Genomic DNA, 24,728 nt, shown 5'->3' on the forward strand with positions numbered 1-24,728 from the left:
TTAAAAATTCCAAATAAATATTATTTCGATGCAAAAATTGTAAGCTAAATAAGTTGGATAAAATGAGAGGTTATACAATTTGGTTTTTAAGTGAGTATGTGGTTTTCAAGTTAGAATTCTAAGGTTTTTTTTTTTTTCCCTTTGTGTGTTTTTATTGTGTTGTTTTAACAGAAATTTTAGTGGTATTTTCTTTCCTGAGATATATTTTAGTATTTATGTTTTCCTGGACAGGTGCATTGAAGCAATACTTCTTATGTAGAGGGATTAATGGAGATTTTATATACATTTTTTGAAGGCTCTGAAGCTTAATTAGCATTCATTCCTATAATTCTTCCAGGGTTCTGTGAGAGATGTGTATTAGGGAAAATAAGTCTCAAGTTTGACCATGAACCTATTTCTTCCTGAGGGTGAAGTAGAGCTGCTTTGTAATTTTCTGAAATAAATGTGCTTTGGAGAGAATCAGGTATTCATAATTTATAAAATGTTGGGTTTATAAAAAAACAGACTCTTAACTACAGAGAACTGGTTGGGGGGAAGGGTGAATAGGTGATGAGGATTAAGGAGGGCATTTTTTGTGATGAAAATAAACAAACAAATAGATTTTTTTAAATGTTGGGTTTATACCTAGTCCTGTTGGAGAAAAACTCGTGTGGGGCAGGGGTGGGGAGAGAAGCCTAGAGCTCTAGCGGACTAAAACGGGATCATGTGGTCATTAGCGACTCGGGAGATAATCCTACAGCTATATGTGGAATTTACAGGCATTATATGGATTGGCAGTATTCTCAAGTTGTGTTTTGCAGTTCAAAACTGTGTTATAAGCAAAATTATGGAATATGTCGAAACAATCATCAATGCTCTAAAAAGTAGCCACACATATTTAGATTGCAACAGACACTAAATGGAATTTTGAGAGAAAAAAAAATTTTTTTATTCGGTCTTTACCCACCTAAATACATTCATTTTGTCCTTCCTAGGCTTTGCTGGAGGTTGTTAATGACCTCTTTGAAGAACAGACTGACTTGGAGAAAATTGTCAAGAAAATAATGCATCGGGCCCAAACTCTGTTGAAATGTGAACGCTGTTCTGTTTTGCTCCTAGAAGACATTGAATCACCAGTAAGTCATCTTATCTGTCACAGAGAGCTGAAGACTGTGTTAATGGACTAAGGTTTTGTTTGTTTGTAATTTAGCTTGTGAAATCTTTGCCTGAACCACTCTCTTCATGACTCTTCTAACCATGAGGTCACTTTTCATAAAATTAAAGTTATTTTCTTTTATGTGTATTTTCCATCTTATTTTGCTGTCACCTTAGAAACATAGGCTCTTACATTAATGGAACATTGGAGATGGCTCCCAGCCCTGAGTATTTACAGAGCAGAGAACCGAGGGCTTAGCTGGTTTGCCCGGTGTCTCCCAGCTGAATAGACGTTAGCTCAAGTGCCAGGCTCCCATCCTGTTCGCCCAGCATGAGGAAGGCCCTTGGCACCTTCGGGCAGCCCTCTTATGAGGAGGAAGCCAACAAATCCTGGGGAAGCTGTGCCCTTTGCTTTTGGGCTCAGATGGATTGTACTTGTGCTGAGGGGAGTGACAGGCCTCAGTTGGGCTGTGCTCTGCAGCAAAAGCTTGAAGAGTAGTCTCCAAGTTCTTTATGTTGCTCTGGAGCTGGGATGCTTGCACAGAGCACGCACCAGGTGGAGGCAGCTCCTGGCCTCTTCACCACTGGGGCACTTGTTACACCGAGGGCAGGCATCGAGCTAGTTCAAGGCCTCCAATCTGCAGCAACTTAGCTTCAGCTTTCTGTTAAACCCTTCGGCTCTTTGGGGGGAAATCTGTTGGGTAAATACACAACAGTATTGGAAATAATGATCATCATCAATCTAACTTCTTGAAAGTTAAATGACTAAACCCTTAGCAGCAATATAATATCTTTACCGTGAAGTGTCTTCAAAGACCAGGAATGTCTAGCTATTTAAGTGCTGTTAATGCCTCAGAGGATGGTATTTTACTGTACTTTACTTATAAAAGGTTATTGTCTTTGCCTTTAGGTTTGTTTCCCTCCAAGAATAAGAACCTTAGGGTAAATTTTGGAGATGTAATAACAAGTATCATAAAACTTACAATATCAGGTTTTTAAAAATCTATGTATGTTTGAAACGTTTAGGAGTATTTGCCCATATTTTAGCAGAGCTTGGCTTTATTTCTACTTCAGCAGGTGTGGTTTAAACAAACGGTAGCTTTGCCATTATACTGTGACTGTAACGTTCCGTGGAAGCCTAGGAGAACAGCACTCACCCCCGCCCCATGCAATAGTCTGCATTTATGGAATGCTTCCAGATGTTGCGTGAAGGACTGGAATTCATTTAATTCCCCCTCATCCTTATGAAATAGGTATTATTATCATTCTCATTTTATTTTATTTTTTTTTAAGATTTTATTTATTTATCAGAGAGAGGGAGAGAGAGTGAGCAAGCACAGGCAGACAGAATAGCAGGCAGAAGGAGAAGCAGGCTCCTTGTGGAGCAAGGAGCCTGATGTGGGACTCGATCCCAGGATGCTGGGATCATGACCTGAGCAGAAGGCAGCTGCTTAACCAACTGAGCCACCCAGGCGTCCCTCATTCTCATTTTATAGAGGAGGAAATGAGGCTCAGAGAGTTGAGTGACTTGCTGGATTCTCCCCCACACCCGCTGACTTTAAAGCCCCAGAAAGGAATGGGGAGGGGTGGGGGTGTTCATGGTCCAATGGTCCAGGCAGGCTGTAGCTCTCACTAAGCAAGGGTGGGAGGAGGCAGCTGTTGGAGCCTCAGCTTATGTAAGACGCAGTCTGCAGGCAGTGATTCAGGGTGGTGCAGTAGCCTGATGATGTAACCAAAAGCCCAGCTCAGTTCACTTTCCCATCCATGTCTCAGTGTTCGGCTGCCTTTCAGCCTCGTTGTCCAGGAGGCTGGCACATCTCCAGGCAGTGTACCATCATGTAACTGTGTCCCAGGAAAGGAAGAAAGGAAAACTGTTCACATATTTCTCTTTTTCTCAAGGGAGAAAGTCTTTTCCAAAAGAGTTTTTTCCCAGCTGACTTTCCCGTGGTACCCACTGGTCAAGAATGAGATGCTGCTCACACCATTCATATACTTAATATTTTTCCATTCTTCACCTCTCGGTCTCTGATACAGGTGTGTTCAAATGTTCAGTATAACGGGGATTTATCAGTATCTTCTTGCCCAGTTCTGTAGGTCGTTGATTTAGTTGTATTAACATTATTTGTTCACCCATTTTTGAGTTTTGGATTGGAGCTCATTTTGTTGGGAGGGTGTTTTGTTTGTTGGTGCCATTGTTTTCTTTGGCTCTTTCTTGTACTCTTTCCTCCCTAACAATTTGGGCAGTTCCTTGGTCCCTAGTCAAGAACCAGGTCTTGACGTGGGTCTCCTGCTGTCTGGTAATATTACCCTAAGCCAGGAGCAGCATGGTTCAGATTTTGAGGGTGAAGCTAGGTCACCTGTTTCCAGATAACATTTCTAGTCCCCAAACCCTAGTAGAAGCTGAAATTCCAATCATTGCCACCTGCCTGTTTCTGGTCTTAGAGCATAATAGATCTACGTCTTTGGGCATGGCCCTTTATAGACCTTTTCTTTTTGGTCTTCTCTGCCATCTTCCCCCTCTCTTTTTTCTGCTTTTTAACCTCTAGATGTCTTTTTGGTTTTCACTTGCCATATTTTATCAATCTGTGCTCTGTTTTTGAGAAAGAACAGATGTGTCCAAGCATTAACTTATGGCATCATGTCTGCTCATGTTCCATATGTTACTTTTTACAATCATGGGTGGGGGAAGCATCATTTCAGGAATAAAAAATCTGCTGGAAGTTTCCTTCCTCTAAAAATAACTTCTGCTTTTGTCTCTTTCATTAAATCATTCTTGGAAACAGAAGTTTTCAATTATTGCCTTGTAGTTTGAATATTTAAAAAGCTGGTTATTTCAGATGTATAATATTTTCTGGCCTTTGTTCGTTTGAGGGAAAGAGGAAGAAAAGAAATTGAAATCTTGTTATCAAAGCTTTGACTCATCAAGCTCTTACCTCAGTGTTTAGAAACTGCTTTCCTGGTCTTCAAACTGAGCAGGCAGGTATTAATTGATCAGTTCACTCAGTGGATGCCAAAAATAGAAACAAGAAATGCCTTTCTCTCTGGCCAAAATTCATATTTTACCTTCTTTTGCTTCCCTTAAATGTTTAAGTCAATCAATTTTAAGTGACTTTGTCGATGGTATCTTCCACTAGACTGAAGAAATAGAAAGATCACTCCATAGCTAGCTACTGTTGACATTAGGAGATATTTAGTGCTCTGAACTGATATTCCCTGCATAATGTTATGCCATTTCATGAACCTGTCTAAACAATTCGTACCCCGTTCTAGCTCATGTGTTTACTTTTATCTCTCTCTCTTTTTTTCTTTTTGTATGCTTCAACAAGGAGAGCAAGAATGCAGACATTTTCATGGCAAAGTCCTAAAGCACTGTCTCAGCCCTAGTGTTTACTTGTGTTCTCCTCTCATGAATCATCCCAATGGCTCGCAGCTACTGCGTGGTGCAGAACTCCAGCAAGGACTTCATCACCCAGCTTATAACCAGAAAGCTAGTTTCTGGAGCTCACTGCCCAAACCAGGAAGCATGAGCTACACTTACTTTTTAATATGTTCCTTAACTTCTTAGTTCTTGTGTAAATAGACATACAATTAAGACATTGAACTAGATGATCTTCCTGAATCCCACACTTGAGAGGAAGAGATAAAGGTGATGGTTATCTGATTCTGATTGTTCTGGAACAGCCTATAATTCAATCCCCTCCATCCTGAGTGGCAAAAATCGCTTTAGGTTTCCTTTCTATTTCATTTTCTTTCCATTTTCCCACCTTTCTATAGCTTGCCTTCCCCCTCTAAGGAAATCAATGTAAATTCTTTTTGATTTTTGTTCCAAGTACTTTTTCTTGAGTGCTAAGAGGCAACTATCTAAAAAAAACTCTGATGATCAGGCTTTCTATTTCTTCATGGTTCAGTTGTGGTAGTTTATATGTTTCTGCCCTATGACCCAGCAATTGCACTATTGGGTATTTACCCTAAAGATACAAATGTAGTGATCCAAAGGGACACATGCACCCGAATGTTTATAGCAGCAATGTCCACAATAGCCAAACTATGGAAAGAACCTAGATGTCCATCAACAGATGAATGGATCAAGAAGATGTGGTATATATACACAATGGAATACTATGCAGCCATCAAAAGAAATGAAATCTTGCCATTTGCAACAACGTGGATGGAACTAGAGCGTATCATGCTTAGCGAAATAAGTCAAGCAGAGAAAGACAACTATCATATGATCTCCCTGATATGAGGAAGTGGTGATGCAACATGGAGGCTTAAGTGGGTAGAAGAATAAATGAAACAAGATGGGATTGGGAGGGAGACAAACCATAAATGACTCTTAATCTCACAAAACAAACTGAGGGTTGCCGGGGGGAGGGGGTTGGGGAGAAGGGGGTGGGATTATGGACATTGGGGAGGGTATGTGATTTGGTGAGTGCTGTGAAGTGTGTAAACCTGGTGATTCACAGACCTGGGGATAAAAATATATGTATATAAAAAATATATGTTTATAAAAAATAAAAAATTTAAAAAAAAAAATTAAAAAAAAAAAAACTCTGATGATCATCCAAATAATCATTTAAATATATATATGTGTGTGTGTGTGTATACACACACATATATATACATATAAACTCACATCATTAATCATTACTATATCATATTATATATCTGTTATATTAATTCACTGTAATAATTTTATATCAATATATTAACTGACATCACTAATCACTTATGTGTTAACTATATGTATATATACAACTTCTGAACTTCAGTCCCCACTGCCCATATCCACCACATACTGCCCCAAATGTTTACTATTTCTGAGATTCCTTATTTCAGCTAATAGAATCATCATGTAGTAAGTAACTCAAGCTAAAAACAGTACCTTCTAAGTATTTCTTACCATTTACATTCAATCATTTGTAAGTTCTGTTGCGTTTATGTTGAGACCTCATTTCTAGCCCCTTCCTCCACCTCTTCTACCACTGCCTTTACTCTGTCTTTACTAATCTCTTAGCTCCACATTTTCCTCAACTCATTTTTTCACTTGCAATTGGGGCAGTCTTCCTTCCTTTCCATCAATTCTTAATACTCTGTTTTAGTTCTCTTTCTAAAACATGCATCTCCCTCTCCAATGATTCAGAATATTTGGTAACTGTCTATTGCCTATACCATAAAGTTCAAATTGTCCAACATACAAAGTTCATCACCTCTATTCCCAACTTAACTTTTTTTTTTTTTCCCAACTTAACTTTTGACTGTCCTTTCTGGTCCTTAGCTTCACCCTTTCCTTTTCTTCCTCCTCTGTCACCTCCCTATGGTCAGCTTATGCATGCATTTGCCTCTGTATCTTTGTACATGTTGTTCTTGTGGAAGACAAAATGCACCAAACAATTAGGGAGATAATTTCATCTAGGCTATTGCAATAAGAACATTCGTTTCTGAGGAACATCTCAAAAAAAGGAAGGAAGGATGAAGACAGGTCTTATTTTGGTATATGCTAGGGCAGGTGGTCCTTTGAGGTTAGCCAATTTTGGAACAAAATGGTAGGAGGGATTTCTTTATTATTACTGCTCTTGGGGGGAGCATGACTCAAAGTTCAACATTGTCAACTCTGTACTATTTTCTGCAAACCCCACCTCTCCTGTCTATTCTTCATCTTTCTCTCCTTAAGTCAGTGCACTTGAAGGGCTTTCTTGCCCACTGGGTTCCAATTAAGTTTGAAAAACAGGAGGGATCAGCAGAAAGTTTTTGTTTGTTTGTTTTGGTTTTTGGTTTTAAATTTATTTATTTACTTATTTTCGACAGAGAGAGAGAGTATGAGCAGAAAGGGCAGAGGGAGAGAGAGAGAGACTCTCACACAGACTTCACACTGAGCATAGAGCCTGATGCAGGGCTTGATACAGTGATCTCAAGATCACAACCTGAGCAGAAACCCAGAATCAGATGCTTAACCTACTGCACCACCCAGGCACCCCCAGCAGAAGATTTAAGGTCTAGAGGAGAGAGAAATTGGGGATAGTTATTCCTCTTGATCTTTCTCTGCCAGTTGTTACAGGTGGCCAGATTCTTCTAAAACCCCTCCATAGTTCTAGTGCCTCAAGGACACCAAAGGCATTATTCTCTCCCTTCTGCCATCCTTCCTTCTTTCTCCCCCTTGTTCTCTGTGACCTTTAGACATGCTCCTTTAGACTGCAACCTTTCCAGGGTTGCTAGTTCCTGGGACTTCACCATTTCTTACTGGTTTCTTTTAATACTGTCCACACTTCTGTAACTAGTCCCTTTATTGAATTAGGTTCAGTTAAACCCTTTTTAGGGTTCTTTCTGCTTTCAGCTCAAACTGACCTATTTGGTCCCTCAACCCGGAAAACTTTCTGCCACTACTCAGCCTAGAGCATGCCTGCCCACCCTGGAAGACACAGTTCACACAAAGACTTCTTCAACACCCTCTTCTGTGTGCTTGGAATGTTGAATGTATATTGTGGTGAAATTATACTTTTGTGAACTGTTCCCCCCACTCCTGCACTATTTTGTGAGTCCCTCAAAGACAGGACCTGATTTATGCCTCTTTGGTATTTCCAGAGCCCACAATGGTGCCTGTACACTAAGTATTTGATAAATGTTGATTGAGTGAGTAGATGGTGAGAGTAAACTACTCATCAACATAAATGAGAAATATATCAAGAAGAATGGCAGTGATGAGTACTACCCTATAGAATTGTCCTCTTCTACCCTATAGAATTGTCCTCTTGTGGAAAAATATGGATTAAGAAAACTAATGAAAAAATGGTGATTACTAGATTATTCCTATTTTCTTTTTTGTGGCAGGAATATCTATTTGAGCAGTTTTTTGTTTCTTAAGTTGTTTTTGAATTTCAAAAGACAGAGAGAAACCAAACCAACAAGTGCTTGATAAATATCCAAATCAAAGACTTCTGTCCATGGAGCTTTTCCAAAGAACAGGCAGAGATGCTGGGGGATATTTTGTTTACTTCACTGTGGCATGTGTAATGCCTTCCCCAGGGTGCAATACTCAGGGCTGATCAACAGCCAGGGGAGCTCAGAACCACTTATTCAGTTTCATTGACCTATAAATCACTTCTGATATATCTCTTATAAGATTCTCTTTTTACTTAGTGTATGTGAATCGGCTATTTATTTATTTAATCCAGGCTCACGTAGTACATCTATTATCAAATCAGACTTGGATTTAGAGCATAAATTTTAAAAAATTAATGGGACTGAGGACTATACAATTTGTCCAAGTCAAGAATAAAACATAAATTTTATTCTCTTCTTTTATGCTCTTGTCTGTTTTTTATTGGTCATAATCTCCACAGTGACACTATATATCCCATTAAATTGCACTGAAATATTTTAGCTGTTTTTGCTGTTTCATTTTTAAACCCAGGTGTCTGACCATAAATAATTTTATACTTGAATGCATTATAATTTTAATAAATATTTTAAAAATATATAAATTAGGGCATGGCTGCCTAGGGTTTTGCATTTCAAATGAAGATACTTTTTGAGAGTGAAAAGAGGCACTCTTAATTATTGTTTCAGGACAACGGGCTTAATTAAAGTGGGACAGTCCATGATAACTGGGACATGTGCTTGTCCTCAAGTGTATCCCCCATCACTTACTGTGATGCCTAAAATTTCCATCATTGCACTCTTGTTTCAGATGTGAAGATTCTATCTCCAGAAATCCCCTTTCTGAGTTATAGATAAATTATATAGTAATATAATTTATGATATCTATAAATAATCTGTAATTTATAGATAAATTACATTAATATATTAATCTATCATCTGTCATTAAACTTAGCAAAAAATAACCAGTTGACTTGCTCCAGAGATGGCTTTAGACCAGATGTCATCAAACTCTTCTGTGAAGGGCCAGCTAGTAAATACTTCAGTCTTTGTGGCCCATATGGTCTCTGTTGGAGCTACCCAGTTCCACTGTTAGAGCAAAAAGCAGCCACAGGTAATATTTAATTAATGACTGGGTTCTGTTAAAAGGAAACTATATTTGTAAAAGCAGGTGGTGGAGTAGCTTTGGCTCATAGACTCTTTTGCATACCCCTGCTCTAGAAGAATGAGAGGCAAGCAGATCAGTCTGCAGCTCCAGAAATGTATTACTTTTCTGCTGTTCATCAACATGGACCAAGTCCCATGGCTATGTTCCTTTAAAGGTCCAATATTCTGATGATTTGGCAGGTTCATTGGCCATGAGTCTAATCATGTTGTCCTACATTCAGAAAATCTGTAAGAGGATTCCACCAGCAGCCCTGGGCTCCTGACTAGATGTCTAGACTATGATTTCTGTGATAAATCCATTCTAAAATGGTCTTGAAGCCCTTCATGGTCAGATCACCTGGGACCAGACTAACTTGATTGATCTTATCTGGCCTACAGTCATCAGTGGGTTTATCCTCACTGTTTCCATGCGCTGCTTATATTTGACCACTCTCTAGATGGGACTCAAGCCTGCTTCTCTTTTATTCTTACATTGTTTGCTATCATCTGGAGGCCCTTAAATGTATTTCTCTTACCCACCACTCCTGATTCCTTTCCCATGCCTCTGAAAAATCCTCTTTCATACAACTTAATGTTCAACTGTAATTAGTCGTACACAAGCGAATTTATGTTACTTCATGTGTAAAAGTGTTTTTATACATTTTTCAAGTATGTAGGTACTTTGTCTCCTCTTGGTTTATACTTTTACCCAATTAATTCTCAAAAGAATTTAGGATAACCTTCAGCAAAAATAGTGAGCAAATACTTTCTGAGCACTTATTAGTTGCCAGACATGTGACAAAATGAAAGGCAAAATTTCAGATTAAATGGGAGAAAGAAAAAGTAAATGTTATAAGCAAAACCAAATGAAATCAATAATCTCAGAACCAAACTATGCTGCAAAAAGAGAAAACTTTGAAACTAAAACTTTGCTCTGAGCTTCCTAACAGCTAAGATAAAAGAAAAAATTTAGTACATTTTATAATTTTGTTTGTTTAATAAAAGGAATCACATCAGCTGATCAAGAAAATCTTCCTGACCTTCAAGTTTAAAGTTTTTTTTTTTCCCATTTAAAATATTATTTAGGGGTGCCTGTGTGGCTCAAATTGTTAAGTGTTGGTCTTCAGTTCAGATCATGATCTCTAGATCCTGGGATTGAGCCCTAGTAGGGAGTTTTCTTCTCCCTCTCCCTCTGTTTCTCCCCCTGCTTGTGTTCTCTCTCTCTCTATCTCTGTCTCTGTATCTCTCTCAAATGAAAAATAAAATCTCTAAAAAGTATATTATTTAAAGGTTAGAGACCTTATTTACAATTTTTAATATCTTTCTTTGCTATCCAATATACATTAATATTGCCTTAGATAATCAATATTAGCCAAAGATCAGTCAACATTATTCTCATTTTTCTTCTAAGGACACAAGAACCTATGAATTATCACATGAGGTACAAAGAAAGGGAATATAACCTATAATACCACCCTCACTTCTGATACCAATTATAAGTTCAAGGGTTCCCCAGACCACCCGCAGTCTACAAAGTTTGCTTAGAAGGGCTCACAGGACTCACTGAAAGCTGTTATACTCATGGATATGGTTTTTTATGGGAAAAGATAAAGATTAAAATCAGCCAAAGGAGAAATGCATGGGCAAAGTCCAGGAGGGTCCAAATGTGGAGCTTCCACTTGTCCTCTCTCCATGGAGTCACGGACAGCATTAACTTCTCCCAACAATGGTATGTGACAATGTACATGATGAAGGATTGCCAGCCAGGAAAGGTCATCCAAGACCTGCATTCAGAAGTCTTTATTGAGGCTTAATTACCAAAATTCAGTTGGCCACTTACAATAGCTGACCTCAGTCTCCATTCCTTCTAGAGGTCAAGTGATAGATACCACATGACCCAATGTTGCACCTGTGCTGGCACAACGCCCTGCAACCACATTGTTGTGTGGCTCAAATTACATTGTTCTATCTGGCTGGCCCAAGGTGCCCAGGTAAACAAAGGCACTTTTATCAAGGCCTTTGGATAAGCCCTGGACATTCCAGAGGCTTAAAGTTTACCTCCTAGGAGCCAAGGACAAAGGCCAGACATTTCTTTGCATAAAATTAATTCTTTATTACACACAAGGTTAACACTATGGTTCATGAATCCAGTGTCTGACCAGGACACCATGGACTGGTTTATTGGGGGACACAACTGGTACTCTCAATGATATAGAGTGCTAAAGTCGAAGGATAAACCTTGACTTTCCCTTTACTCATTAAACATAAATTTAGAAAATAAAACCATTAAAATAAGATAAAATATTTGACACTGTTTTTCTTTATAGCATATGGTCTATATTAAAATAAAAAGTACTACAATTTTTTTAAAAAGTGTTTTTTTCCTTTTGGTAGTTTTAAAGGGTCCTGCTTTGCATACCAGGGGTTCAAACACTGACATTTCATCAAGAGGTTATTTGTTTATCTTATCCATCCTCTTTATCATTCTAGATCTATTAAGTTTTATAGCTTTAAAATTCCAGGATTTTCTATTCCTTTTCTATTTATTTATTTATTTATTTATTTATTTATTTATTTATTTGACAGACGGAGATCACAAGTAGGCAGAGAGACAGGCAGAGAGAGAGAGGGAAGTAGGTTCCCCGCCGAGCAAAAAGCCCAATGTGGGACTCGATCCCAGAACCCTGGGATCATGAACCAAGCCAAAGGCAGAGGCTTTAACCCACTGAGCCACCCAGGTGCCCCTCTATTCCTTTTCTTATCAGCATTATCCTTTAGCATGTTTTTAAAAAAATTTTTAAACATTTTTTTTGAATCTTTATTCTCTTTGAATCTCTGGACATTTCTTAGGTTTTCCTAAGATGTGGAAAGCAGAAGCTCACTTACTATTTAAGAAAGCACTAGTCTTGAGAAGCCAGGGCAAATTAAGCTCCCTACCCTACAGTAGACTTCATGCATACAGAGGTTTTTGCCCATTTACTCTCCCACATGTAGCCTCAGAGCTCTGTGCTCCTTGATACATACAGACACTCAGTATCTACCTGTTGTGTTGAAGAACAGTTTTCAATAAAAACCCTTGCATAAATCTAAAGCAAGCAGGTACCAAATCTTTATTTAACTCATTAAAGAGAGAAACCAAGTGAGGTGGTAAAGTCAGTTTTAAAATAGGTACTAAGGGGGTGCTTGGGTGGCTCAGTAGGTTGAAGCCTCTGCCTTTGGCTCAGGTCATGGTCTCAGGGTTCTGGGATTGAGCCCCACATCGGGCTCCCTGCTCAGCAAGAAGCCTGCTTCTCCCTCTCACTCTGCCTGTCTCTCTGCCTACTTGTGATCTCTCTCTTTCAAATAAATAAATAAAATCTTTAAAAATAAAATAAATAAAATAAAATAGGTACTGAAAGAACACTAGGGTAAGATTGGTAGGTTAGATTTCTAAAATGGTTACTATCATCCAGGAACATAAAATTGTAACTGTGAGCTTACCTTTACTACTGCACAGAAATCATTTGTATTTCTACTTGGGTAAAAATTCATTTTCATTTCTGCTTGGATAAATTTCATTTGTCTATTGTCAAACTGTTCTTTGTGACCTCAATGACTCACTGAGTGCCTGCACTCACCCTGCTTGTTTTGAACTTTTATGCAGTTATTGCCCATTTCTGTATACCCATCCCCAACATGTGTGTTTAAGCAGTAAGCCTCACAGTGATTTTCACGTTTTGTCCCTTCCCTCCTCTCCATGTTGACCCAGTTACATTCAGATCACCCAAAGAGCAGGCTTCCCAAGTGCCACAAGCTACCTTATCCCTGGCCTCAATAAAGGAACTTACCTGTAGTCCTTGCTCTACTCTTTCCCTGCCTACAGTGACCAAACTTTGGGCTTTGGGTGACTTTATATGATCCTCTGAACATACTGTGCTCCCCTCTCTGTGATCTGTGATGAATTCTTTAATTTCACAAGCCTTTCCAAGTATCATTTCTGGAGTTTGTCAGAGTGGTCCCTAATGATCCCACAAGGGGGGCTTGGCTTACTCTCTCATTTACAACCCAATTTGTACTGCTATCAGTTTTCAGGAATTATTATCTATCCTTTTAGATTTGTAAACTATTCTAATCAATAGTAAAAAGGAAGCCAAGCGAAGTACTCCTCACTAATGTTGGGAAGTTTAATCTCATCTCTCAGGTCAGGCAAGTTAGAGGTATCTCCTTTTTGAGGGGTGTCTGGGTGGCTAGTTGGTTAAGCATCTGACTTTTGATTTGGGCTCGGGCTGTGACCTCAGGGTCGTGAGGTATAGCCCTACATCCAGCTCTATGCTTTGAGTGCATACCCTTCTTAAGATTCTTTCTCTCCCTCTTCCTCTGCCCTCCCTTACTTGCATGGTTTCTCTCTCTCTCTTTAAAAAAAAAAAAAATGTGGGTCCTCCAGATGGCTCAGTCGGTTGGTTGAGTGTCTGCCTTTGGCTTGGGTTGTGATCCCAGGGTCCTGGGATTGAGCCCCGCATCTGACTCCCTGCTCAGTGGGGAGTCTGATTCTCCCTCTACCCTTCCCTCCTGCTCATGATCTCCCTCTCTCTCTCTCTCAAATAAATAAAATCTAAAAAAAAAAAAAAAGGTATCTCCCTTTTTATTTCCAAATGCAGAAACAATTAATAGTTTCCTGGTAATTTGATAAGTCTTATATTAAGCCACGTATTTTACTTGAAGTCTGTGTTTATTCAAATTCAGTCATTAATGGGTACTTGAAAAATATTGAATTGATAAATAAAGACCGAGTTTATCTAACTATTCTGACTTTGAAGGAGTCATGTCTAAATAATTTGGTGTCACAGTTTTGTTCATGTTTGTAAAAGCAGTGAGTAGTGGGGAAACTGGGGGCTGTAGAATCAGACTGACATGGTTCAAATCCCAGTCCTGCAGTGTATTGGTTGTACGGTTTCCAGGAAACCACTTAACTTCTCTGAGCCTTAATTTCCTTTCAATAAAATGGGGATAATATTATCTCCCTTGCCAGGATATTGGAAGCATTGATATCTACATAAAAGGTTGGTCGTAATGTATGTAAAATGCCTCACACACATTTGCAGCAAAAAGGGAGAATATAGTTATCTTAGTCAGTTCAGGCTGCTATAACAAATTATTATAGAATGGATGGCTTAAAGAACACACACAGTATTTCTCACAGTGCTGGAAACTGGGAAGTTCAAGATCAAGGTACTGGCAGATCTGTTGTCTGGTGAAGGCATTTTCCTGGTTTGTAGAGGCCATCTTCTTGTTGTATCCTCACATAGCAGAGAAAGGGAGAAACAGGCTCTCTCTGCCTCTTTTTGTAAAAGTACTAATCCCTTATGAGGCTTCACCCTCGTGATTTAATCACCTCCCAAAGATTCCATCTCCAAATACTATCACATTGAAGATTAGGGTTTCAACATATGAATTTTGGAAGACACTAACATGTAGTCCATAGCAACAGCTTAAACATGGTGAAATAGGGAAAAAATTTCCTGTCATCTAACAAAATAGTGGAAAGAAATCACAAATCATGAGCGATCAAAGCAGAGATAAAGGACTAACTCCCTCCTTTTAAGATACGCGACAATTTTCTATAATGCAAACATAAATGAAATACTACTATTTTGTACCTTATTTTTGTTTTAAGTTTAAAACTTATTTGGGATATAGTTTGAGGGATTTATTATTTGGTGATAGCAGATAGTTTCTTTGTGGCTTCCTAGCCTTGTGAGACCCAAGAATATTACAAGTGGATAAAGATTTCTAAGTGATTGGTTTCTGTTGAAGTCCTCATTAAGATAGATGTTCTGGTTATTTTTGCTGTGTAACAAATAAAGCCAAAATTTAGAGGCTTAAATCAATGTTATGTTCACAGATCCTATGGATCAGGAATTTAGAGAAGGCAACACAAGGATGGATTGCCTCTTCTCAGGATATCTGAGGCCACACACAGTTGTGTGTGTGTCTTAAAGACTGAGAACTGGAATCATCTGAAGCTTTGTTCATCCCTATGTCTGATTCCTAGACTGGAAGGACTCAGAACCTGGAGCTTCTGACCAGAACAAATACATGTGACATCTTCTATGTGGTGTGGCTCCTCTTCAGCAGAATGGCCTTAGGGTAGCTGGACCTCTTACATGGTATCTCAGGACTCCAGGCACAAATATTCCATCAGACAAAACCGAAGGCACATTACCTTTTATCATGGTCCCAGAAGGCACATCACATCCATTCTATACACTCTGTTGGTCAAAGTGGTCAGTCAATAACCCACTTAAATTTAAGAGAAGAGAACATAGACCCTACCAGTTGGTAGGAGGGGCCAGGGTCATATTGTAGTGATGAATGTAGGATAAGAGATATTGTTGTCAAATTGAACACAATGAATAATTTTGTAGAGACTCTGTTCGTGGTGGAATATGAAATGAAATTTGTGCTCTAATTGTCAAGAGCATTTCCTTGTAGTTGGTCTATTGTCACTGCTCTGAATTCAACTAGTCACACACAATTTTCTTTGTGCTGGGCTTTTCTTTTCTTTTCTCTTTTTCTTAATGTTGCATTTTCTTAGTTTAGGTTCATTACCTCACTGATAAAGCTGTTTTAATATTTAATCTATTTCCAGTTTCCAAATCATTTTCTCAGGTGCCCATCAATTCCTCATAAGTGGTTAATTTAAAAGGCCTTTGAAGCATGACTGTATCCAGCTAAGGCAAATTTAAATGTCAACCTTGGAAGCATCCAGTGACATTCAGATGACTCCTTTCAGTGTAAGGGCCTCATTTTTTTTTTTTTTTTAATCAATTGGTATAGCTTGTCAAAAGAGGGTCAGAAATGGTACTCTTCCCACTCAAAATTTTTAGTGTTGTTAAAAGAGCTGACACTTTAGAATCATGCAGAATCATTAAACCTCGCTTTAATCCCAGGTGCCCCATTTAGTTGTGTGAAATTGATCAACTTTCTTAAACGTTATGGGTTAGTTTCCTCATCTATCCACTGAAGATAAAAATCCTTGCTTTATATGGTTGTACTAAGGAACTTAAATAGTCAAAGAAGCTTCTGATGTAGAGCCCGTTTTATAGTAAGAACTCAATAGTAGTTAATAATAAAAACTACCTTTACATTTCCTGTATCCAAAATTCTCTTTCAGTGTAATAAATCTTTTTTTTTTTTTTTGTTTGTTTGTTTGTTTGTAAGATTTTATTTATTTATTGGACACAGAGAGAGAGAGAGATCATAAGTAGGCAGAGAGGCAGGCAGAGGGAGAAGCAGACTCCCTGCTGAACAGAGAACCCAATGTGGGGCTCCATCCCAGGACCCTGAGATCACGACCTGAGCCAAAGGCAGAGGCTTAACCCACTGAGCCACCCAGCCACCTGCAGTTATAGTTTTGACAGTCAACTGCCACATTGCCCTCCCTAGGGATTGCCCCAGCATGGCCTCCCAGCAGCGTGTTTGTGCCTACTCTTAGCACAGAGTATGTAAAACCTTCCAGTCTGCCAGTGTCACAGGTCAAATATTGTATCTCTCTGTGTGGTTTCAGTTTGCATTTCTTTTTTTTTTTTTTTTTTTTTTTTTTTTATAAACATATATTTTTTATATACATATATTTTTATCCCCAGGTCTGTGAATCACCAGGTTTACACACTTCACAGCACTCACCAAATCACATACCCTCCCCAATGTCCATAATCCCACCCCCTTCTCCCCAACCCCCTCCCCCCGGCAACCCTCAGTTTGTTTTGTGAGATTAAGAGTCACTTATGGTTTGTCTCCCTCCCAATCCCATCTTGTTTCATTTATTCTTCTACCCACTTAAGCCTCCATGTTGCATCACCACTTCCTCATATCAGGGAGATCATATGATAGTTGTCTTTCTCTGCTTGACTTATTTCGCTAAGCATGATACGCTCTAGTTCCATCCATGTTGTTGCAAATGGCAAGATTTCATTTCTTTTGATGGCTGCATAGTATTCCATTGTGTATATATACCACATCTTCTTGATCCATTCATCTGTTGATGGACATCTAGGTTCTTTCCATAGTTTGGCTATTGTGGACATTGCTGCTATAAACATTCGGGTGCATGTGTCCCTTTGGATCACTACATTTGTATCTTTAGGGTAAATACCCAATAGTGCAATTGCTGGGTCATAGGGCAGTTCTATTTTCAACATTTTGAGGAACCTCCATGCTGTTTTCCAGAGTGGCTGCACCAGCTTGCATTCCCACCAACAGTGTAGGAGGGTTCCCCTTTCTCCGCATCCTCGCCAGCATCTGTCATTTCCTGACTTGTTGATTTTAGCCATTCTGACTGGTGTGAGGTGATATCTCATTGTGGTTTTGATTTGTATTTCCCTGATGCCAAGTGATATGGAGCACTTTTTCATGTGTCTGTTGGCCATCTGGATGTCTTCTTTGCAGAAATGTCTGTTCATGTCTTCTGCCCATTTCTTGATTGGATTATTTGTTCTTTGGGTGTTGAGTTTGCTAAGTTCTTTATAGATTCTGGACACTAGTCCTTTATCTGATATGTCGTTTGCAAATATCTTCTCCCATTCTGTCACTTGTCTTTTGATTTTGTTAACTGTTTCCTTTGCTGTGCAAAAGCTTTTGATCTTGATGAAATCCCAGTAGTTCATTTTTTCCCTTGCTTCCCTTGCCTTTTGCGTTGTTCCTAGGAAGATGTTGCTGCGGCAGAGGTCGAAGAGGTTGCTGCCCGTGTTCTCCTCAAGGATTTTGATGGATTCCTTTCGTACATTGAGGTCCTTCATCCATTTTGAGTCTATTTTTGTGTGTGGTGTAAGGAAATGGTCCAATTTCATTTTTCTGCATGTGGCTGTCCAATTTTCCCAGCACCATTTATTGAAAAGGCTGTCTTTTTTCCATTGGACATTCTTTCCTGCTTTGTCGAAGATTAGTTGACCATAGAGTTGAGGGTCTATTTCTGGGCTCTCTATTCTGTTCCATTGATCTATGTGTCTGTTTTTGTGCCAGTACCATGCTGTCTTGATGATGACAGCTTTGTAATAGAGCTTGAAGTCCGGAATTGTGATGCCACCAACGTTGGCTTTCTTTTTCAATATCCCTTTGGCTATTCGAGGTCTTTTCTGGTTCCATATAAATTTTAGAATTATTTGTTCCATTTCTTTGAAAAAGATGGATGGTACTTTGATAGGAATTGCATTAAATGTGTAGATTGCTTTAGGTAGCATAGACATTTTCACAATATTTATTCTTCCAATCCAGGAGCATGGAACATTTTTCCATTTCTTTGTGTCTTCCTCAATTTCTTTCATGAGTACTTTATAGTTTTCTGAGTATAGATTCTGTGTCTCTTTGGTTAGGTTTATTCCTAGGTATCTTATGGTTTTGGATGCAATTGTAAATGGGATTGACTCCTTAATATCTCTTTCTTCTGTCTTGCTGTTGGTGTAGAGAAATGCAACTGATTTCTGTGCATTGATTTTATATCCTGACACTTTACTGAATTCCTGTATAAGTTCTAGCAGTTTTGGAGTGGAGTCTTTTGGGTTTTCCACATATAGTATCATATCATCTGCGAAGAGTGATAATTTGACTTCTTCTTTGCCGATTTGGATGCCTTTAATTTCCTTTTGTTGTCTGATTGCTGAGGCTAGGACCTCTAGTACGACGTTGAATAGCAGTGGTGATAATGGACATCCCTGCCGTGTTCCTGACCTTAGCGGAAAAGCTTTCAGTTTTTCTCCATTGAGAATGATATTTGCGGTGGGTTTTTCATAGATGGCTTTGATGATATTGAGGTATGTGCCCTCTATCCCTACACTTTGAAGAGTTTTGATCAGGAAGGGATGCTGTACTTTGTCAAATGCTTTTTCAGCATCTATTGAGAGTATCATATGGTTCTTGTTCTTACTTTTATTGATGTGTTGTATCACATTGACTGATTTGCGGATGTTGAACCAACCTTGCAGCCCTGGAATAAATCCCACTTGGTCGTGGTGAATAATCTTTTTAATGTACTGTTGAATCCGATTGGCTAGTATTTTGTTGAGTATTTTCGCATCTGTGTTCATCAAGGATATCGGTCTATAGCTCTCTTTTTTGGTGGGATCCTTGTCTGGTTTTGGGATCAAGGTGATGCTGGCCTCATAAAATGAGTTTGGAAGTTTTCCTTCCATTTCTATTTTTTGGAACAGTTTCAGGAGAATAGGAATTAGTTCTTCTTTAAATGTTTGGTAGAATTCCCCCGGGAAGCCGTCTGGCCCTGGGCTTTTGTTTGTTTGGAGATTTTTAATGACTGTTTCAATCTCCTTACTGGTTATGGGTCTGTTCAGGCTTTCTATTTCTTCATGGTTCAGTTGTGGTAGTTTATATGTTTCTAGGAATGCATCCATTTCTTCCAGATTGTCAAATTTATTGCCGTAGAGTTGCTCATAGTATGTTCTTATAATAGTTTGTATTTCCTTGGTGTTAGTTGTGATCTCTCCTCTTTCATTCATGATTTTATTTATTTGGGTCCTTTCTCTTTTCTTTTTGATAAGTCGGGCCAGGGGTTTATCAATTTTATTAATTCTTTCAAAGAACCAGCTCCTAGTTTCGTTGATTTGTTCTATTGTTTTTTTGGTTTCTATTTCATTGATTTCTGCTCTGATCTTTATGATTTCTCTTCTCCTGCTGGGCTTAGGGTTTCTTTCTTGTTCCTTCTCCAGCTCCTTTAGGTGTAGGGTTAGGTTGTGTACCTGAGACCTTTCTTGTTTCTTGAGAAAGGCTTGTACCGCTATATATTTTCCTCTCAGGACTGCCTTTGTTGTGTCCCACAGATTTTGAACCGTTGTATTTTCATTATCATTTGTTTCCATGATTTTTTTCAATTCTTCTTTAATTTCCCGGTTGACCCATTCATTCTTTAGAAGGATACTGTTTAGTCTCCATGTATTTGGGTTCTTTCCAAACTTCCTTTTGTGGTTGAGTTCTAGCTTTAGAGCATTGTGGTCTGAAAATATGCAGGGAATGATCCCAATCTTTTGATACCGGTTGAGTCCTGATTTAGGACCGAGGATGTGATCTATTCTGGAGAATGTACCATGTGCACTAGAGAAGAATGTGTATTCTGTTGCTTTGGGATGAAATATTCTGAATATATCTGTGATGTCCATCTGGTCCAGTGTGTCATTTAAGGCCTTTATTTCCTTGCTGATCTTTTGCTTGGATGACCTGTCCATTTCAGTGAGGGGAATATTAAAGTCCCCTACTATTATTGTATTGTTGTTTATGTGTTTCTTTGATTTTGTTATTAATTGGTTTATATAGTTGGCTGCTCCCACGTTGGGGGCATAAATATTTAAAATTGTTAAATCTTCTTGTTGGACAGACCCTTTGAGTATGATATAGTGTCCTTCCTCATCTCTTATTACAGTCTTTGGCTTAAAATCTAATTGATCTGATATAAGGATTGCCACTCCTGCTTTCTTCTGATGTCCATTAGCATGGTAAATTCTTTTCCACCCCCTCACTTTAAATCTGGAGGTGTCTTCGGGCTTAAAATGTGTTTCTTGGAGGCAACATATAGATGGGTTTTGTTTTTTTATCCATTCTGATACCCTGTGTCTTTTGACAGGGGCATTTAGCCCATTCACATTCAGGGTAACTATTGAGAGATATGAATTTAGTGCCATTGTATTGCCTGTAAGGTGACTGTTACTGTATATGGTCTCTGTTCCTTTCTGATCTACCACTTGTAGGCTCTCTCTTTGCTTAGAGGACCCCTTTCAAGATTTCCTGTAGAGCTGGTTTGGTATTTGCAAATTCTTTCAGTTGTTGTTTGTCCTGGAAGCTTTTAATCTCTCCTTCTATTTTCAATGATAGCCTAGCTGGATATAGTATTCTTGGCTGCATGTTTTTCTCGTTTAGTGCTCTGAAAATATCATGCCAGCTCTTTCTGGCCTGCCAGGTCTCTGTGGATAAGTCAGCTGCCAATCTAATATTTTTACCATTGTATGTTACAGACTTCTTTTCCCGGGCTGCTTTCAGGATTTTCTCTTTGTCATTGAGACTTGTAAATTTTACTATTATGTGACGGGGTGTGGGCCTATTCTTATTTATTTTGAGGGGCATTCTCTGAACCTCCTGAATTTTGATGCTTGTTCCCTTTGCCATATTGGGGAAATTCTCCCCAATAATTCTCTCCAGTATACCTTCTGCTCCCCTCTCACTTTCTTCTTCTTCTGGAATCCCAATTATTCTAATGTTGTTTCGTCTTATGGTGTCACTTATTTCTCGAATTCTCCCCTCGTGGTCCAGTAGCTGTTTGTCCCTCTTTTGATCAGCTTCTTTATTCTCTGTCATTTGGTCTTCTATATCACTAATTCTTTCTTCTGCCTCATTTATCCTAGCAGTGAGAGCCTCCATTTTTGATTGCACCTCATTAATAGCTTTTTTGATTTCAACTTGGTTAGATTTTAGTTCTTTTATTTCTCCAGAAAGGGCTTTTATATCTCTCGAGAGGGTTTCTCTAATATCTTCCATGCCTTTTTCGAGCCCGGCTAGAACCTTGAGAATTGTCATTCTGAACTCTAGATCTGACATATTACCGATGTCTGTATTGATTAGGTCCCTAGCCTTCGGTACTGCCTCTTGTTCTTTTTTTTGTGGTGAATTTTTACGTCTTGTCATTTTGTCCAGATAAGAGTAAATGAAGGGGCAAGTAAAATACTAAAAGGGTGGCAACAACCCCAGGAAAATATGCTTTAGCCAAATTAGAAGAGATCCAAAATCGTGAGTGGGGAGAAAGGGGATAAAAAGAGGTTCAAAAAGGAAGAAAGAAAAAAGAAAAAAAAAAAAAGAAAAGAATTTTTTTTTAAAAAAGAAAACACCTAAGAAAAATGTAAAAAAAAATATATATATATTAGATAAACTAGTAAAAAATCGTTAAAAAAGAAAAAGGTAACAGTTAAAAAAAAAAAAATTTTACCCGAAGGCGAGAAAAAAAAAAAAAATGAAAAAGAAAAAATTAAATTAACTGCAAGACTAAAAAAAATCACAGGAAAAAAGCCATGAGTTCCGTGCTTGGCTTTCTCCTCCTCTGGAATTCTGCTGCTCTCCTTGGTATTGAAACCGCACTCCTTGGTAGGTGAGCTTGGTCTCGGCTGGATTTCTTGTTGATCTTCTGGGGGAGGGGCCTGTTGTAGTGATTTTCAAGTGTCTTTGCCCCAGGCGGAATTACACCGCCCTTACCCGGGGCCGGGGTGAGTAATCCGCTCGGGTTTGCTTTCAGGAGCTTTTGTTCCCTGAGCGCTTTCCGTAGAGTTCCAGAGGACGGGAATACAAATGGCGGCCTCCTGGTCTCCGGCCCGGAGGAGCCGAGAGCCCAGGGCCCCACTCCTCAGTGCGCCCTCAGAGAACAGCGCCCAGTTACTCCCGTCTGCCTGACCTCCGGCCGCGCTCCGAGCTCACCGAGCCTGCGACCGGTTCAAGGTAACACGGAGCTGCGAGCTTACTGTCGGCTCTGTCTCTGTAGCCGGCTTTCCCGTTCCAATACCCGCAAGCTCTGCGACACTCAGACACCCCCGATCCTTCTGTGACCCTGCGGGACCTGAGGCCACGCTGACCCCGCGTGGGCTTCGCCCCGGTTTAGCCTCTGGAGCGATGTCCCTCCGCGGAACAGACTTTTAAAAGTCCTGATTTTGTGCGCGGTTGCTCCGCCGCTTGCCGGGAGCCGGCCCCTCCCCCCGGGGTCTATCTTCCCGTCGCTTTGGATTCACTTCTCCGCCGGTCCTACCTTTCAGAAAGTGGTTGTTTTTCTGTTTCCAGAATTGCTGTTCTTCTTCTCTTCGATCTGCCGATGGATTTTCAGGTGTTTGCAATCTTTAGATAAGCTATCTAGCTGATCTCCGGCTAGCTGAAGCAGTCTCAGCTTGCTACTTCTCCGCCATCTTGACTCCTCCCCCAGTGTAATAAATCTTGATCAGGTTCTTGCGCTGAATATGCTGGTTTTACAAGACAGGTGAGAGAGGAAGTGTCCCCGCTAGGGATGAAGAAGATGGCTTTCTCTTCTTTACCCTTGGAGCAGAAAGCAGGGGTTGGTGGCAATAAAACCTTTACCTAAGAACAACGTTAAATAAGGGAAAGTGACTTCAGGGCCCTTGGGTTTGTGGAGGGCGTACTGTTCCAGGTTTTGTCTCGACCTTCTTCTCCATGTGTATTGATTGGATTGTTAAAGGGGCAATACAAAGTTAAAAATGTTTTCAAATGAGATGTCCCTTCGCAGGACTACCAGAAGATAGTAAACACCTCACTGTAAAAATACAACACATTTAATTTTCTGCCAATGTTCATTTGTTTTGTTTCTTTATGAAGAGGGGGAAAGAGAGGAAAACCAAGAAATAGACTCCTAGCTGTAGAGAACAAACTAATGGTTACTAGCGGGGAGGTGGGTGGGGGGGATGGGTGAAGTGGGTGATCAGGATTAAGGAGGACACTTGTTGTGATGAGCACCGGGTGTTGTATAGACATGTTGAATCACTATATTCTATACCTGAAACTTAATACTACACTGTATGTTAACTGGGATTGAAATAAAAACTTGAAAAACATATATGCATACTTAGTAAAAGGTATTAAAACTTTGGCAATGTGTGCCATGTTAGATGTAAAATCCAAAATGTAGGCTAGAATTTTCTTTTTTTGTCCCTTGAGACTTCTCCACTTAAAATTGCTCTTTAATCTCCAATTTTTGTAATTATCATTATAAGCCTGAAAAAATGTTTGTTGCATTATGTTAAACTGCAAGAAGGCTTTAATTGACTTGAATTTATGTCTTTCTGTGTGGCAGGTGGTGAAGTTCACCAAATCCTTTGAATTGATGTCCCCAAAGTGCAGTGCTGATGCTGAGAACAGGTAGGGCTTGTGAGTTTCAGGTTTGTCTTTTGTTCCTTGTCTTCAGTCCTTGGGGTTGGCAGCATTGTGTAATTCTTTGAGGATAGGAGTTCTTTCTTTAGATCAGCAAATGAAGACAAATATCATCACTCTTCTGTATTTCACAGCTTAAATAAAAACTGCTGCCTTTCTATGTCAACTATACCTCAATAGTAAAAATTTTCAAGAAACTACAGCTTAAAATTACATGTATCTACATTGCAGAATAAAACTGCAAATGAATGAGGTCAATTTTTAGAGATACCCTAACTACACAAACAGCCTGATTTTCTGATTTATTCTGTCCCTTTGCTTCTCTTCCTCCCTTTTGTTTGCTTATATTTGGTCAATAATGTACCCTTGGGAAAGAGGGAAAGTGTCCCTCTTTCTTTTTTTTTTTTTTTTTTTTTTTTTTTTTGTCCCATTGACATCTTTGAGGTAAAGGTGAGGGTTGGGGACAATCAGTGCATTTGTACTGCCCTGAATACCAGTTGACATGCTACCAAAGTGGATTCTGTTTACTTTGGTCCCTTCTAGAGGAAGGGGTAAGAAATAGTGAGACTGACCAAAATGCAGAAATATGGAGAAATACAAGTAAAATGTTTCTGCTGGCGTGATGATGATAATGATGTTAATACTGATACCAAGGCCAGTAAGATAAGCAGCTTCCA

General features: G+C 39.2%; 1 protein-coding gene across 1 annotated transcript in view; it reads left to right on the forward strand.

Annotated features, from left to right (window-relative positions):
* The window catches only part of LOC131827927 (dual 3',5'-cyclic-AMP and -GMP phosphodiesterase 11A), a 248,434-nt gene that overhangs the window by 4,819 nt on the left and 218,887 nt on the right, over positions 1-24,728 (forward strand). The window contains exons 5-6 of the mRNA XM_059168871.1: positions 975-1,115; positions 23,975-24,039. Coding sequence (XP_059024854.1) covers positions 975-1,115; positions 23,975-24,039 — 206 coding nt within the window. The remainder of the gene's footprint in view (positions 1-974; positions 1,116-23,974; positions 24,040-24,728) is intronic.

This window comes from Mustela lutreola, chromosome 3, assembly GCF_030435805.1.
Source record: "Mustela lutreola isolate mMusLut2 chromosome 3, mMusLut2.pri, whole genome shotgun sequence".
Classification (NCBI taxonomy): domain Eukaryota; kingdom Metazoa; phylum Chordata; class Mammalia; order Carnivora; family Mustelidae; genus Mustela; species Mustela lutreola.